At 54.0% G+C, this 15,635-nt stretch overlaps 6 protein-coding genes across 6 annotated transcripts; 3 read left to right on the top strand and 3 right to left on the bottom strand.

The window, feature by feature from the left end:
* Positions 1-14: 14 nt before the first annotated feature.
* On the bottom strand, positions 15-1,361 carry LMH87_004164 (uncharacterized protein; the record flags this gene model as incomplete). Its single annotated transcript, XM_056195341.1, has 5 exons — positions 15-549; positions 610-841; positions 893-1,098; positions 1,140-1,148; positions 1,303-1,361. The coding sequence occupies 5 exons, from the start codon at positions 1,359-1,361 to the stop codon at positions 15-17; spliced, it is 1,041 nt and encodes a 346-aa protein (XP_056048979.1).
* A 591-nt stretch (positions 1,362-1,952) lies between these two features.
* LMH87_004165 (uncharacterized protein) lies at positions 1,953-2,957 on the top strand (the record flags this gene model as incomplete). The annotated part of the gene is made up of 4 exons (XM_056195342.1): positions 1,953-1,983; positions 2,051-2,057; positions 2,117-2,169; positions 2,239-2,957. 4 exons carry the CDS (start codon positions 1,953-1,955, stop codon positions 2,955-2,957), a joined length of 810 nt encoding a protein of 269 aa, XP_056048980.1.
* Positions 2,958-3,207: 250 nt separating this feature from the next.
* Positions 3,208-3,712, bottom strand: LMH87_004166 (uncharacterized protein; the record flags this gene model as incomplete). Its single annotated transcript, XM_056195343.1, has 3 exons — positions 3,208-3,530; positions 3,610-3,653; positions 3,708-3,712. 3 exons carry the CDS (start codon positions 3,710-3,712, stop codon positions 3,208-3,210), a joined length of 372 nt encoding a protein of 123 aa, XP_056048981.1.
* Positions 3,713-4,013: 301 nt separating this feature from the next.
* On the top strand, positions 4,014-6,485 carry LMH87_004167 (uncharacterized protein; the record flags this gene model as incomplete). Its single annotated transcript, XM_056195344.1, has 1 exon — positions 4,014-6,485. The coding sequence occupies one exon, from the start codon at positions 4,014-4,016 to the stop codon at positions 6,483-6,485; it is 2,472 nt and encodes an 823-aa protein (XP_056048982.1).
* Positions 6,486-9,796: 3,311 nt separating this feature from the next.
* Positions 9,797-12,619, top strand: LMH87_004168 (uncharacterized protein; the record flags this gene model as incomplete). Its single annotated transcript, XM_056195346.1, has 1 exon — positions 9,797-12,619. One exon carries the CDS (start codon positions 9,797-9,799, stop codon positions 12,617-12,619), a length of 2,823 nt encoding a protein of 940 aa, XP_056048983.1.
* A 367-nt stretch (positions 12,620-12,986) lies between these two features.
* LMH87_004169 (uncharacterized protein) lies at positions 12,987-15,378 on the bottom strand (the record flags this gene model as incomplete). The annotated part of the gene is made up of 3 exons (XM_056195347.1): positions 12,987-13,166; positions 13,244-15,050; positions 15,110-15,378. 3 exons carry the CDS (start codon positions 15,376-15,378, stop codon positions 12,987-12,989), a joined length of 2,256 nt encoding a protein of 751 aa, XP_056048984.1.
* Between the last annotated feature and the right edge of the window lie 257 nt (positions 15,379-15,635).

Here is a 15,635-nt window from a genome sequence, read left to right on the forward strand (position 1 = left end):
AGTAGAATATTTTTCTATTTAAAATACTTTTGATGAATGGAAAAATAACCATGCAAAATTTCTTCACACTCCTTCTCAAAGGCGTCATCCAGCGCCACAAGTGGTAGCGTCTCTTCCAGCACTTCCCGGACAAGATCCGCCACGGGCCCTTTGCTACTATATCTCTTACACGTGCATTGCCATGTCGCAAATCCAGAAATGAGCAAAAGATAGCTTCGGGCCATCTTCTTGACATTGTGCGACACGCAGGAATCGACGAGAAGCTCATCCGCAAGAAGTTCTGCCTTCATCTCAAACTGCATGAGCTTGCGGCGACACTGCGACAGCGCTCGTCTCTCGTCACAATCCAGCTGCCGAAGGAAGATTATCATGCTGGAGCAAGGATCCGTGTTACTCGAAACGCGCTCAACTGTCTCTTTGGGCCAGCTCAGAATGTCATTGCACAACGTCATGGCGGCCGTGCTCACAGCATCTAGGCACTGGAGACGGGCAGCATCGTTGGTCGACAGCTTGAGCCCCAGAACAAAAGCCAAACCGGGCATCATTATGCTGCGACAAAATGTGTAAGCAGAGTTAACATTCTTTGCATGGGAAATGAAGGGATCCTACGAGCAGGGAAAGTCGTATAGTCGAATTGGAAATAGCTCAGCAAATGAATCTTGTGTCACAGGCAAAACGGAGGAGAATAACTTCAGGCTCCGAGCGTGGAGAAGAGCAGTCTTGACAACGCCTGCTGATGATAATAAATTTTGTAGCAGAACAGAACTTGTAATTTTAATTATCGCTTTCTTTGCTTGCCAGGAGAGATGACCAATATGGCTATCTTGCACATCTTGACTGGCTACATATCTTTAGTATCTGATCGTGGCAGTGAATTACTGTGTGCACCTACTGTCAAAGACGCAAATCATGTCCAGTAGCTTGACAGCACTTGAGATGCGCTGTGGCAGCGCCTCAGGGATGGCGATAGAAATACCATGGTTCGGCGAGGCGTCACCCAAGTATTCCTCGCCTTCAACAGACTGAGTCGGCAGACCGGCCGATTTCCAGGTATCAATCAGCTTCTGGGAGACTTGTTTTGCAATATTGTTGTATTTGCTAGTGCGAATGGGGAGCGAGGTAGTATTTGCTGCCCAGACCGGCAGTTCCTGGTCATAAGACTGTGAGTACACGAAGGCCGGCATAATGGAGATGAGCGCAGGCGACGCTGCGCAGCGACGGGATCTTGCAACGCGGTGCTTTGGGCAAGAAGAAAAGGGACATTCCTGCGCACTGAGTTTCCAACTCTGCAGGGTTGCTCACTTTTGTTTTTTAGTGTCTCGCAAAGATTTGCAAGCTGATTTGCTTGTATCCCTGGTCATTGCAGCCTCGGCAAAGAGGTTTGGTATCACACACTTGCTTTGGCGCAATGTCTTATTAGATGTAGTCAGGCATCCTTGTCTCGCTCTAATAGCCCTGGATCTCAAATCGTGGTCCCTTCAGTAGCTAACATGGATACCATACTTCAGTAAGTTATAAAATAACAATAGAAGAAGCAGAAGAAGAAGAAATCGCCCCTTGCTCGCAAGCTGTCTATACCGTATGACTGCACATTGCTGCAATGTTACTCCGTATGCTATGAGATATAATACTCGGGCATGCATGCATCTATTTTACATTATCGCTGTAGTGCTCTATCGAATGCAAGATATATTACGGTGGGTAAACCTCGGCTAATTGTGCGATTCGGTGAATTAGGTCAGCAATGCTGAGACCGCGCGGGCTGCTCAGGCTCAGGCAGGCTGCCACTCTGACGAAGCTCCACTGGCAAGCTACGCATCATTCCCAGTGCCTGCTGTTGACCTCGCGCACCATTGCACTACTATCGCCCATCTTCCAATCCGTCATCCAACATCCATTTTCGCTTGCGCGTACTTCCCTCAAGGCCGCAAAACAGTTCAGCTACAGACACGATGGCTTCAGGTTATGACAGAGCTCTGTCGGGTACGTAACTCCGTCACCAATACGCCCTCGCTTACCCTTCTGTCTTCAAAGCTAACTTTCACGATAGTGTTCAGGTAAAGACGGCTGTCCGAAACGCTCGTTAGGTCCTATCGCATGCTAACACTGGTTCTAGTCCCGATGGACACGTTTTCCAAGTCGAATATGCTGGTGAAGCTGTGAAGCGAGGTAGGTGCTGCGCAGGTGCTGGCGCGTTTCCCCGGTGCTTGGGGCATTACTAAATACTTTCCACTGTAGGAACCTGTGCTGTTGGTGTCAAGGGCCAGGATGTTGTTGTACTTGGCTGCGAGAAGCGCTCTGCCATGAAACTCCAAGATACCCGAATCACCCCCTCTAAAATCCAAGTTCTCGACAACCACGTCGCCCTCGCCTTCGCTGGCCTCAACGCCGACGCCCGAATCCTCGTCGACAAGGCACGTCTAGAGGCTCAGTCGCACAGACTTACCGTCGAAGACCCCGCCACCATCGAATACATTACAAAATACGTTGCCGGCGTGCAACAACGGTACACTCAGGCTGGTGGTGTCCGCCCTTTTGGTATCAGCACGATGGTTGTTGGATTTGATAAGAACAGCAAGATCCCTCGTCTCTACCAGACCGAACCGTCAGGCATCTATTCTGCGTGGAAGGCCAACGCCATCGGCCGCTCCAGCAAGACCGTCCGCGAGTTCCTGGAACGCAACTACAAGGAGGAGATGGACCGGGAGGCTACTATCCGCCTGGCCATCAAATCGCTATTGGAAGTTGTGCAAACGGGAGCCAAGAACATCGAGATTGCTCTGATGGCCCCCGGGTCTACTATCGAAATGCTTCCCACGGAAGAGATTGAGCGCTACGTCAAGGAGATTGAGCAAGAGAAGCAGGAAGAGGCTGCCAAGAAGAAGACTGGTCGCGCTCCCGCCATCAGTGGCACGGCAATTCCCACGAGAAGCCAGGATGACTCTGCCGCCGAGTAATCTGGTTAAATAAATGGAACCCATAATTAGGCAGGCATTAGGCAGCTATTTATCGTTGTTGATAGAACAAAGCCACTGTATGAACACTTGATTTTATATTTTTCGATGAACCAAATTTCGAGCAATGCTGTAGTAAACGCCACGTTAAAACACTATATACCTCGGTCCGGACCAGATATGATTCCAGACTTGAGGTACTAATGCCGCCGAAAGTTTCAAACGGGATGAATGGTATAGATTTGAATGGCCTCTAGCCCAGTTTATCGGCGTCGTCATCTGGGTCGAACATCGATCGTAGGAGAGGTTGCCCTCGCGCTCTGTCGTCCTTCAGGAGCTTGTTGTTCATGCGAGTATCGTCGCCTTCGATGGTGAGCGCCGGTTTGGCAATCTTGGCTTCAATGACAAAGTGGTTGTCGCAGTGCGGGCAGTATTCGTCGCTGTCCTCGAACTCCTGTGTATCTTTGCGGAAGCACTTTTTGCACTTTTTGCAAGCGAAAGTCATGTCGTGAGACTGAAGAAGTGGGTGCTGCTCTTGTTCGGCATGGCATTCAGCACAGTCGAACCATTTGCGACCTATATGAGGCAGGGTAAACAGTCAGTCTTGAGGAACAGCGACTAACGACTCGAGACCATTAAGAGTGGCGGGTCATACAGCACGGTGATCGGATCGCGACCTGCGCATTAAGGATATGTTTGCTAATGGCTGGTCAGAGCTGTATATTCTTCTGCCTTCAGATTTATCTCCCTTACCACATGGCTACTGGAAGCTTAGGTGGGTAAATATGCTCTGCTATGTAGAAACTCAGAATACTGTCGAAATAATGTTGCGGCGTTGGAGGGGTGGCCAGTGGTACCCCACGCCGGTTCGTGCGCGGGAGTTTTTTAGTCAGCGATCTTAGTGGTGTGCTACATCTTCACGTAGTGCCTCTCGCCACCGGAAAGCCAACTCTTCCGTTTTAACATCCACGCTCGCCATCACCCCGGCAGCGCGCATCACAACGACACCGACTTTCTTGCTGGGCGCGACTCCGCACAAAGGGCATTTTTCTCGCAGCTATGCCTCCCAAGCGGAAGGCCGGCGGCAATGTGCAAGGGGGGGCCAAAACTGGCCGGGCTTCGCGCATGAGCACGCCAGGTGCAGCGACTCCTCGAAGCATCGGTAGCAACGATGACATTGAAGAAGACGACGCACCGATCGATGAAGTCCTCGAGGCAGATATCGACAAGAACATAGACCGTTTCTCTCTTAGTCGATACCAGAAGCGGCACAATGTTAAAGACCCGCTCACGCACATCTTTGGTGACAATGACTATTCGTATCTTGTCCTTAAAAAGGACCACCGGAACAGACCGCTATGGATAGATCCTCAAAAGGGTCGTATCATCCTCGAAAGCTTCAATCCGCTGGCTGAGCAGGCGCAAGATTTCCTCATTACAATTTCAGAGCCGCTGTCGCGACCGACCTTTATGCACGAATACGCCCTCACCATGCACAGCCTGTACGCTGCCGTATCTGTAGGCCTGTCTCCAAAGGATATTATCAATACTCTCGAAAGATTTCTTAAGACACCACTGCCCGACGAAATCCGAGCGTTCATCACCAGCTGTACACAAACATATGGCAAAGTAAAACTTGTGTTGAAAAATACCAAGTATTATGTCGAAAGCCCTGACCCGGAAATGCTGCAAATGCTGCTCAAGAACCCGAAGATTGGCCCGCTCCGCGTCCAAGGAACAGAAGAGATTACAACCACAGCAGCGCCCAAGATTGGCGGCTTGGTCATCCCTGGCACGAAGAATGCTGCAGGTGTCAAACAGGCGAATGGGCTTCAGACGGGCGAAACCGAGCAAGGACCGGTTCCGCAAGGACAAGCCCAGGCAACGCTGGATGACGACGACGACGATGATCAAGAGGTCACACACGCCTTCGAAATCGCGGACAAGGATGTGGAAACAGTGCAAAAAGAGTGCCTCAACCTTGGCTATCCGGTTCTGGAAGAATACGATTTCCGACGCGACGAAGCAAATCCCAATCTCGATATTGATCTGCGACCTGGCACGCAAATTCGACCATATCAGGAAAAGAGCCTGAGCAAGATGTTCGGTAACGGCAGAGCGAAGAGTGGTCTTATCGTTTTGCCATGCGGCGCCGGCAAGACTTTGGTTGGCATCACAGCTGCATGCACCATCAAGAAGGGCATCATTGTGCTTTGCACAAGCTCCATGTCAGTTGTGCAGTGGCGAAATGAATTCTTGAAGTGGTCGAACATCAACCCTGATGACATTGTCGCCTTCACATCGGACTCGAAAGGCTCGGTATTCACAGGCAGTACTGGTATCATTGTTACTACGTACTCCATGGTCACGCAATCGCGAGCGCGGTCCTATGATGCGGAAAAGATGATGAGGTTCCTCACCGGAAGAGAATGGGGTCTCATGCTACTCGACGAAGTGCACGTCGTGCCAGCGAACATTTTCCGAAAAGTTACTTCCTCCATCAAGACACACTCCAAGCTGGGTCTTACAGCTACGTTGCTGCGAGAAGACGACAAGATTTCTGATCTCAACTTCCTCATTGGCCCCAAGCTGTTCGAAGCAAACTGGATGGAACTCTCAAAGCAAGGTCATATTGCTCGCGTGCAGTGCGCAGAGGTTTGGTGCGCCATGCCAACCGAGTTTTATGATGAATATCTGCGTGCGCCATCCCGCAAGAAGAACTTACTCTACATTATGAACCCACGCAAGTTCCAGGCCTGTCAATATCTCATCAACTACCACGAAGCCCGCGGAGATAAGATTATTGTCTTTTCTGATAATGTCTATGCCCTCAAGGCTTACGCATTAAAACTAGGCAAAGCCTTCATCTACGGCGGTACGGGTCAGGCTGAGCGACTGAAAGTGCTGGAAAACTTTCAGCACAATCCGCTTGTGAACACACTTTTCTTGTCGAAGATTGGTGATACCTCCCTGGACTTGCCCGAGGCTACTTGCCTTATCCAGATATCATCGCACTACGGTTCCCGACGCCAAGAAGCACAGCGCCTGGGACGAATTTTGCGAGCCAAGAGACGTAACGACGAAGGCTTCAATGCGTTCTTCTATTCTCTGGTGTCTAAAGATACGCAAGAAATGTACTTCTCGTCGAAGAGACAGGCCTTCCTCGTCGACCAAGGCTATGCGTTCAAGGTCATTACGCAGCTAGCCAACATTGAGCAGACGCCCGGGCTTGCGTTTGCGACTGCAGCAGAGCGTCGAGAGCTGTTGCAAAAGGTGTTGGTGGAGAACGAGGGCATGGAGGATGAAGACATCACGGATGATTTGTTCCACAGCGGCAGCATGGGACGCGCCAAGAAGAGAGTTCGGCGAACGGCGGGCACGCTGGGCGAGCTCAGCGGCGGCCAGGACATGGCATACATTGAACAGAACAAGAAGTTCAACGGTGGTCTTAAAAAGAAGGGCAAGAAGGAGAGCAATGCCTTTTTTAAGAAGATTGGTAGAGAGAATGCTCGCCGCGCGGCGGGTGAGTGAAGCAGACTCGCTTTGGCGAGTGGACAGGACAGTGTACTTGTTGGGATATTGTTTAATTGCATATGGCGTTCTTACTGGGATTCTTTCATTATTTTTATTTTTGCTTGCTGCCGAGCAGGAAATAGCATACAACATACCATATTAGCGATTTGAATAATAGAAATTCCATGATTTTTACCGAGCATAGCCCAGCCAAGCTTTGATGCGAAAGGGAGGGAGCTGAAATTTAGTCTTCTCTGGGCATGCAAAATGACGTTACTTTAGGAAGAGGTCGCATGACAGACCGGAAAGGTGGGTTGGTGTGCAGATGTGCTGGCATCTGGATACGACGTGAAGGAGGCTCTGCGACTTGGCAGATGTAAAATGGGAAAGCCGGGGCTAGCGCGCCTAGCGATAATGCTGGTATGGGCATGGAGGAGGATGGGCGATCAAAAGGATGGGCGATGGCCTCGTGCATTCAGCCCCGGTGCAGATCGACCTGTCAGTGCTATGCACCATTCTGCGGTGGGATGAACAATAACAAAGTTTACGTCTATTCATCTGAACGTTTGCGTAGTTCACTGTACGGACCGCTGTGTTGGCATGGCATGCCGAGTCGCCATGCAGCATGTTTTCATTTACACGGACGGTGTGGCATATATGTGTACCAGTAACTCGGGGCGGTGCGTGTTGCGCAAGGCGGGCGAGGTGTGGTGGTGTGGTGGTGGCGTCCAGTAGGTGCACCATTGATCTGGGGCATTGCTGCATTTTCTCGGATTTGATATCTCTGATATGAGTGCTCTTGTCCCCTTTTGCCCTTTGTACAAGCAAAAGATGGACGTGACCAACGAGGAGTGGGAGGCCAGGATCGGCGAAGCTAATGGGCTTGCATGGGTGTGTGCCAGAAGTGCATCGTTGGCCAGGCTTCTGCTGTAATTCATTTCAGCTATCATGGCAGGGCAGCCAACCACCGGCTTGGGGGGCGCGTCTGTGTCTTTGACTTCATTTTTTGGTACCAATTATTGGGGGCGGATTAGCACGCGGGTGCAGGGGCGCTGGCCGGGGGGGCGCGCGCCGAGGGGACCCTGTTAATAAAAAGAAGGTTTGCGCCGTAGGCTTGGGAGATGAGGCATTGTTGTAGTGCTGCGCCCGGTGAATGACTCTGTGGGTGAGCGATTAAAACTGGCGGCAGCAGACATTCTTCCCCCCTAACCTAATGACGGCTGCTCATCAGTTTGGGGGCGGTGACAACGGAGGGGACAGAAAGACGCCGAGGAGGGCGAGGAATGCGGTGATCTGTTGACAGATTTGAAGCGTGCTTGAATGATTGATGGTGGTGCGCAGAAGAGCGCCAAGCTGAAAGAGGCGCTGATGGGCACTGGAGCAGCCACCACAACGTCACTGGCAACTGGGCAGCCCTAGACAATCCCAGGAAGGCCACTAAAAAAAACCGCTAGCAGTGTACGCCACGTTTTGGGTGTTTTCGGCACCACTTGGACACCACTTGGACCAGGCACTTGGGATGTTTGGATGGCCAGGACGGCTTTTGGTGTGGCAAACCCGCTTGCAGAGTGCAGAGCCCACGCACCACCAGCTGTCCGCCGTCCACCCTCGCCGTACCCGGCGGCGTCTTTGCTGACCAGCCAGCCAGTCAGCCAGCCAGTCAGTCAGCCAGCACAATGAATTTTGCTGCGTGCCGAGACCAGAACCAGCGGCCGCCAAAATCTGGGCTAGCAAAGTGCTCGCAGGCCACGCCAACTAACAAGGTAAGGTGGTTACCGCAGTCCAGAGGCAGCGCCACAGACAACCAATTTCTATCGCCCGCTGCCCACCATTCCCTCGTGCAAACGCTCATCCTCAATTCGCGACAGCAATTCGCCTCGAGTCTCGCCATCGATCGTGCAGGCGGGCACATACGCTGCTTCGGTGGCTAAGCCGGACCCAACTCTTGTCCAAAAAAAAAAAAAACTTGTATTTTCTCTTTTCTCTTCTCCTCATCTCTACTCTTCTCTCCTCGCCCTCCTTTGTCCCTCGTGCAGCGGCCAGGTTCCATTGCTACCTGCGCGCGCCTGTCGCAGTCGTACCAGATCTTTCAACCTCTGCGCAACGAGTCCACCATCTCCAATCGTGCTGCCCCTTGCCGCGTGCGACGCATCATTCTCGAGACTCGCCGCAGGGTCTGGACCCCTTTGTACGCCCGCCGCGGTCCCCGAAGCCTGCATTGCAGACACTGCCATCGCACCACCAAGACGCACCACCGCAATCCCGAATTCGGCATCCTTGCAGAGACATTCATAGCAGGGCGAGACCAAGCTTATCCAGGCGCCCGGTTGACGGAGCACGAATTCCCAGGCACCGCCGGCTTTGTCTCAAACCTCTGTTTATTTTTATCTCGTCGTCTTTGCGATTGAGACTGCTGTCTAGGACCGTCGTCCCTCGATTCACCAGCGGCCGACGTCTCCTGCCGAACTCCATTGGCGCTCCCCAGGACCTGCGCGCCGCGCCCAGACTTCGAAAGTGCGACACGGCCAGAATCGCCAAGAACCGACCGGCTCTGCACTGCCCGCTTCGCCATCTTCCATTCGACAGCTTTTCTTCTTCGCCCTCTGCGCAACCTACGACAGTCCTTGAACCAAAACTCTCTCCACCTGCAAACATCCTTATCAGCAGTTCCAAACTTGCTCTCCTTTTCCCGCCTCACCTGGGACTCGACCTCGAATACCAGTCCGACTTTTTGTGTCAAGATCCTGGCCGAGACCTGCAGCGGCCGGACCCTGTGTCACCACCTTCCGGAAAACGTGCCGGCCTTGCAGTCCTTCCATTCGACAACTGATCCTTGCTTGGCCCTTTACAGGGTTTTTTATTTTCTCCAGTGGCAGGACCGCCTACTTCAACGCCCTAGACAACGGAAACGACGTCAACACGGCGAACTCGACAAGCTGCTGAACTGATTGCGCTCGGGATACATGCTGTCGTGCTTCTGTACCATACGGCTCTTTAAATTGGTATATTAACTCTGGTCGCTCGCCTGGTTTCCGGCAGAGCTACCACTCTGAGATAGCCAAGCCTGCCAGCATCACTTTCAAGGACGCAACAACTCCACGCCATTGCCTCGACTTCCTATCTTATTCGCCACTTCCACCATGCTTTTTGCCCTTGACCATACTCTCCTGTCGCTTGGCTGGACTTTGGCTTAACCCTTGCTGGTTTTTCTAATCACCATCTTGAGCCACTCGACTTGCTCAAAATTCGGCCGACGCTACGTTCTTGGCTACCAATTTTCCCTTCCCTATTTCCATACCAAATACTCAACTGCAGTATCAATCGCCACTATGCTTGACAATCTTCGCAGCAATGTCTGGGCACAGCTCAAGGCTATCAAGCCCGCCTTTGTGTCCAAGAACCCACACTTCAACTTCATCACCGCACACTACTTTTGGATCGTTGGCGCTACAATAGTTGGCTCCATATGCATATACGCTGGTGGCAAGGGCCATTTAGCTTATATCGACGCTCTGCTTTTCGCCAGTGGTGCAAACACACAAGCCGGTCTGAACCCGGTTGACGTAAACCTGCTCACCACCTTCCAACAAGTCGTCATCTACGTTCTTGTCATGCTGTCCAATCCAATCACACTTCACGGGTCCGTCGTCTTTCTCCGCATTTACTGGTTTGAGAAACGCTTTCAAGGATGGGTGCGTGAGGTTCGCAGCCGGCGTCCCAACTTGACCAAGTCAAAATCTCAAGCTGTCAATGAGATGCACAGAGCTGAGGAAGGTGTAAATGGCCGCAACATCACAGTGGTTCCCGCCAACGGCAAGTCACAGCGAATTACCAATGATGGTATTCTCCTTGACAACAGCAACACTGCGCCTCCCGACTTACCCCGTCGCGGTAATGAGGACAGTGACACCACCACGACTGCGACGCATAGCCCATCTACAAACACGCCTGGCCACTCCCAACATACCCAAGATAGTGACGATGGGTCGCCGTCAACGCACGGCACTGCCACTCCTGTTACTGAGTTGCAAGCTCGCAAGGACAGCGGGGGAGAACATACCCATGGTCCCACGGCCATTACCTTTGCCGATACTGTCAAGAGAAGCGATGGGCTGGAAGAAAACGCCGCCGAGTTTGCCGAGAGACGTCCAAATGCCCAGCACATTGCCATCCTCGAACGCCAGCGCAACGAGGACGACAACGATGTTCTTCGCATTCCTGGTCCCCGTGATATTGAGCGCGGGCAGGTTCCCACCCGTCTAGATGAATACGAACGCGATGAAACTCTTGGCCCTCGAGCCTCGCGCATAACCAGCAATCCCGATTCAAAACCGCCACACGCCCACGACGCACCCTATCAGGGCCTTCGTGGCCGGCAACCAACCATTACCATTGCGGAACCAGATCGCAAGCATAGAGAGCTTGCAGACGACGCTAAAGCTTTGACTGGTACTCTTGATGTTTTCCGCTTAAGAAAACCACGTCTTTTCAACAAGAACGGGCAGAACACAAATCACGAAGATGGCCAAGACCAGCCTCCTAGGCCCACGCGGACATGGACACTAGAACGAATTCGATCTGCCCTTCATCGCGATTCTGGCAATGCCGAAGACATGCCTTATCTCAGCTACACTCCAACCATGGCCAGAAATTCAAACTTTGTTGGCCTCACGCTTGAGCAGCGTGAAGAGTTGGGTGGTATTGAATACCGTTCCCTACGAACTCTTGCTTTTGTTCTGCTTGGGTTCTTCTGGGGTTTCCAACTTTTCGGCCTCGTCACGCTACTTCCCTTTATTCTGCACAACAATTACTACGGTAAGATTGTCGAGGCCGGTGGAGTCTCCAGAACATGGTGGGGTTTCTTTACAGCCAATGTCGGCTTTATGGATGTTGGCTTTACTTTGACGCCCGACAGCATGATCTCGTTTGTCAAATCCGAGTATGTTTTGATGATTATGTGTTTTCTAATCATTCTCGGCAACACTGGCTTTCCCGTCATGCTGCGCTTCATCATTTGGGTGCTTACCAAGATTGTCCCCAAGCGCTCTGGCCTTTGGGAGGAGCTCAAATTCCTTCTCGATCATCCCCGTCGGTGCTTCACGCTTCTCTTCCCGTCGGGACCAAACTGGTGGCTGTTTTGGATCCTCATTTCTCTCAATGCAATTGATTTGCTTTTTTTCCTTGTCTTGGATTTGGGCAAGGAGCCCATCAGCCAGCTTCCTCTGCATAACAGAGTCGTTGTCGGACTTTTCCAGGCCGCCTCGACGAGAACTGCAGGCTTTTCAGCTGTCAACTTGGGCGATCTTCATCCCGCCATGCCGGTCATGTACATGATCATGATGTACATCTCCGTTTTCCCCATTGCCATCTCCATTCGACGAACCAACGTGTATGAGGAACGGTCCTTGGGCGTCTACGACCACAACGAAGGCGCCGAGGAGGAGGCCTCCGCCCTGTCGTATGTCGGTACCCATTTGCGCCGACAGCTTTCTTTCGATTTGTGGTTTGTCTTCCTGGGCTTCTTCATCCTCTGTATCTCAGAGGGTTCCAAGATTCAAGATGGGCGCTTCGACTTGTTTGCGGTCCTGTTCGAGGTTGTCAGTGCCTACGGTACTGTTGGGCTGAGCATGGGTGCCGCAGGCGTCAACGCCTCTCTGTGCAGTCAATTTTCCGTTGTTGGCAAGCTTGTCATTGCTGCTCTGCAGATCCGTGGTCGTCACCGTGGTCTGCCGTATGGTCTAGATAAGGCCGTCCTTCTTCCTAGCGAGGCTCGCTTTAAGAAGGAAGCCGAGGAATCGGAGGCAGTCTTGGCCCGTATGAGCACGGCGCCCACGGCGATGTCCAGCGGAATTCAGAGACTGCCGAGCGTCGCGCGCGGACGCACCGTGAGCAGAGGCAAGGATACAAACATTATTGCAAAGTTTTTGCATCCTGGTCCTGTGGCCCAACGCGACGCTAGTCTTGCGCACCAGCGAAGCCGCTCTAACGATTCTCGCGCGTTGACTCTGGAGCGCAACCGCACCTACACTGAGCCTCACACTGAAGTGGACTCTCAGTTGGAGCAGCTGCCCAGTGGTAATTCCTCGAAGCACATGCACCCAGTGCGTTCTGAAACTGCACCGTCAAACTATCCTACTCCTTGGAGGCCATAGCGACTTCTATTTTCCATTCGACATACATCCATACTCACTTTAGACTTGACCTTCTATCTTGTTTTTGTTTTCCTTGCGCGGCATATGTACATGTATTGCAACGGCGCCATTCCAGCTGCAGACTCTGCCGGATTGCCTTGATGGAGTTGTTTATAGACGGGTCACACTGGTGTTTTTTGTTTTGTTTTGTTCTTTTGTATTGGGAATAGGGGCGCTTTTGACTTGAGGGCGCTTAGAAGAGAGTAGCTGGGCCCGTTTTCAGCGACTTGTAAATACCAAAACAGATGTGACATTATATATCATATTATTGATTCGTTATATCGAAAGGCCAAAAAAGGATCCGCTCTGGTGATTCATATGTACAACATTATTTATCCTCAAAAGCATCTAAATTGTTCAACGCGCCCGCCAACCGTCGATAATCTCGTAGAAGCTCCAGCACCTCGCCGAGGCGCAGCTCGCCCGGGGTGGTTATCTCCATGAAGCGCTTGTTGGGCGGCGCAATCTTGGGCTTTGGCGGCAGCGCGGCTGCCAAGTCTGGGAATGCCTGCGGGTTCTTTGTCAGCGCTGCATTTCACGGTGTGCTGGGCGATTACAGTGCCGGAGGGGATGCAGGCTACTTACCGCGCTCAAGTCGCCGCCATCCTCGGGGGGGTTGCTTCCGCCGCCGTCCTTGCCGGTCGCTGCGGCGGCAGCCAGCGGTGGTGGTGGCGGCGGCGTCGACGTCGCCGCCGCGCGACCGAACCCGCGGAAGCCCATGTTGGGCAGGCGCGCCATGGGGTTAAAGGTGCTGCCGAGGTTGCGCACCTGGTCCAGCATGGCGGCGCCCTGTTGCTGCGCGGCGCCGGCGACGGTCGTGGCCGGCGGGGGCGGCGTCGTGCCGGGAAATTCAACCACTTTTTTCAGAGAGCTCGCGCTGCGCCGGCTGCGCGTGCTGTCGGCGCTGGGCTCGCGCCGGCCGCCAATGAGCGTCAGGACCGAGTCGCGCGGCGGCGCCGCTGACTTGGAAGCCCGTGTCTCGCCATCTTCGGCGGTGGCGACGGCGGAGGTGTCGACGCTGGTGGTGTCATTGTCGTCATCGTCGTCATCGTCACCCAGCGGCGGCGTGGTGACGAGCTTGCGGGCGTCGTCGAGGGTCCGCGGCACGACGAGAGACTCCTTGTTGGGCCCGACGCCCTGCTGGCGCTGCTCGCGCAGCTTACCGAGGAGGAACGAGTAGCTCTCGCCGAGGCTGTTGGAGATTGTCTTGAGGCCCTGGTCGGCGGTGCTGAAGACGGCGCCGCTGGCGGCGCCAAACGCCTGGGCGGGCGTGTTGACGAGGTCGCTGAGGCGGCGGTTGCGCAGCACCGCGGCGGCCGTCAGCCCCCCTCCACCAGGCGACGGCACGCTGAGCTTGGCGGCGGCGGCGTTTTCCTTGGTGGCATCGGTGGTGGATGCGGCGGCACCGCGCTGTGTGTAGGCGGGAGGAAACGTTTCTGGCTTGGCGGTGGTGGCTTCGGCGGCGACGGCGGCCTTTGGCGGGCCGGAGGGGTGCTCATCGTCGCGGAGGGTGGAGAGGTCGACCGTCTCGAGGAAGCTGATGGCGGCCTCAAAGTTGGTGAGACAGTACGCGGCCTCGCCGGTGAGCTTGGGCTCCCAGCGAAAGTACTGCATGAAGTGGAGGTCGCTGATGGCATGCAGGTGCTCGGGCGGAAGCGTGATGAGGGTGTATATGAGCATGGGCATGATCTCGTCGGCCGACGCAGAGGGCTGGAAGTGGGAGAGCGTGTCGACGATGCTCTTGTGCACGGCCTTGAGGTGGTTGATTTTCCCGAGGGGGTAGTGCGAGTCGCTCATGGCAACGAGTTCTTTGCGCGCTGGTTCCAGAGACTCTCGGATTTCTTCGTCGCGAAATTTCGGTGCCACTCCATCCTTCTTGTCGTCGTCCTCCTCTTGGCCGAGATCAATGCCCAGGTCCGTCAGGCCAATATTGACCAGGGCCAGCGCGGCCGTCTTGGACCTGAGCTTGTCATCCTGCGCCTCGTCGTGGGTGCTTCGGTGACGGTATATTCGATCGTAGATGGCCTCACACAGGCGCCGCTCCACGGCCTCCTCGATCAGGCCCTTCTTTGCTTCCAGCGCCTTGCGTGCCTTTTTCCTGTCGGCAAGCTCCTCGGCCGTAATCATTTGGTGTTCGACTTCGAGCTTTGGCTTGCTGTCCTTGGACGACTTGAGCGACGCAGTGCGGGAGCGGAAGCGACTGGCAGCAGAGGATATCGACGATGTGGTGGAGGGGCTCGGGGACGGGCCACGACGCTGTCTTGTCGCAAGTGCGCTGATGTGTGTCTGTATATGGGATGAGGCGAGCGTATAGAAGTCTTGGAAGAGCTGGGATAGCTTGTCTATGTTTGGCGGCGTCGAATGGACCTTGGCGCTCAGCGATTCGACGAAACTACGTGTAGCATTATTAGTTAACGGCCGCCTTGGGGGGCATCTGTGGATGACATGTACCTATCTGTCAGGGTGACGAGTTCAATAGGCAGCTCGTCAAGGTCGACAGAGCTTCTGCCGTTGTCGGCAGGCTCCTCGTGGTCGTCTGCATCCTGCGATGTCTCAAAGGCATCGGGCTGCTGGGCGGCACCGTCGTTCTGAAAGGTGTGGGCGCGCTTCGGCAGCTGTGTGCTCGCGCTCGTCCTGCGGCTCTGCGGCGCATCGTGTGAGTTGACCCGGGCAGCGGCTGGCTTGCCGGACACGGCGGGATCGGAGCTAGTAGAGGCCATCTCGATGGGTGCCGCGCGTCGATCGAGGGAGGGGAATGGCTAGGCGGTTGGGTGTCTGGAGAGCAGTTGCCGTCGTCCTCAAAGCATGGGAAGCCGATGGGCGCTTTTGCAGACCGCTCCCCGTGTTGTACACTCGTGCAGAGGGATGGACGTGGTGCAGAAGTCAAGATTGGCTGGCAGCCACAGAGGTGTCGATGCTGCTGAGGGAGCCACGCACGCGACTCTTGGTGGCAGCCGGCTTGCGCAGCTGTCGCAGG

This window comes from Akanthomyces muscarius, chromosome 2 (genome assembly GCF_028009165.1).
Source record: "Akanthomyces muscarius strain Ve6 chromosome 2, whole genome shotgun sequence".
Lineage (NCBI taxonomy): Eukaryota > Fungi > Ascomycota > Sordariomycetes > Hypocreales > Cordycipitaceae > Akanthomyces > Akanthomyces muscarius.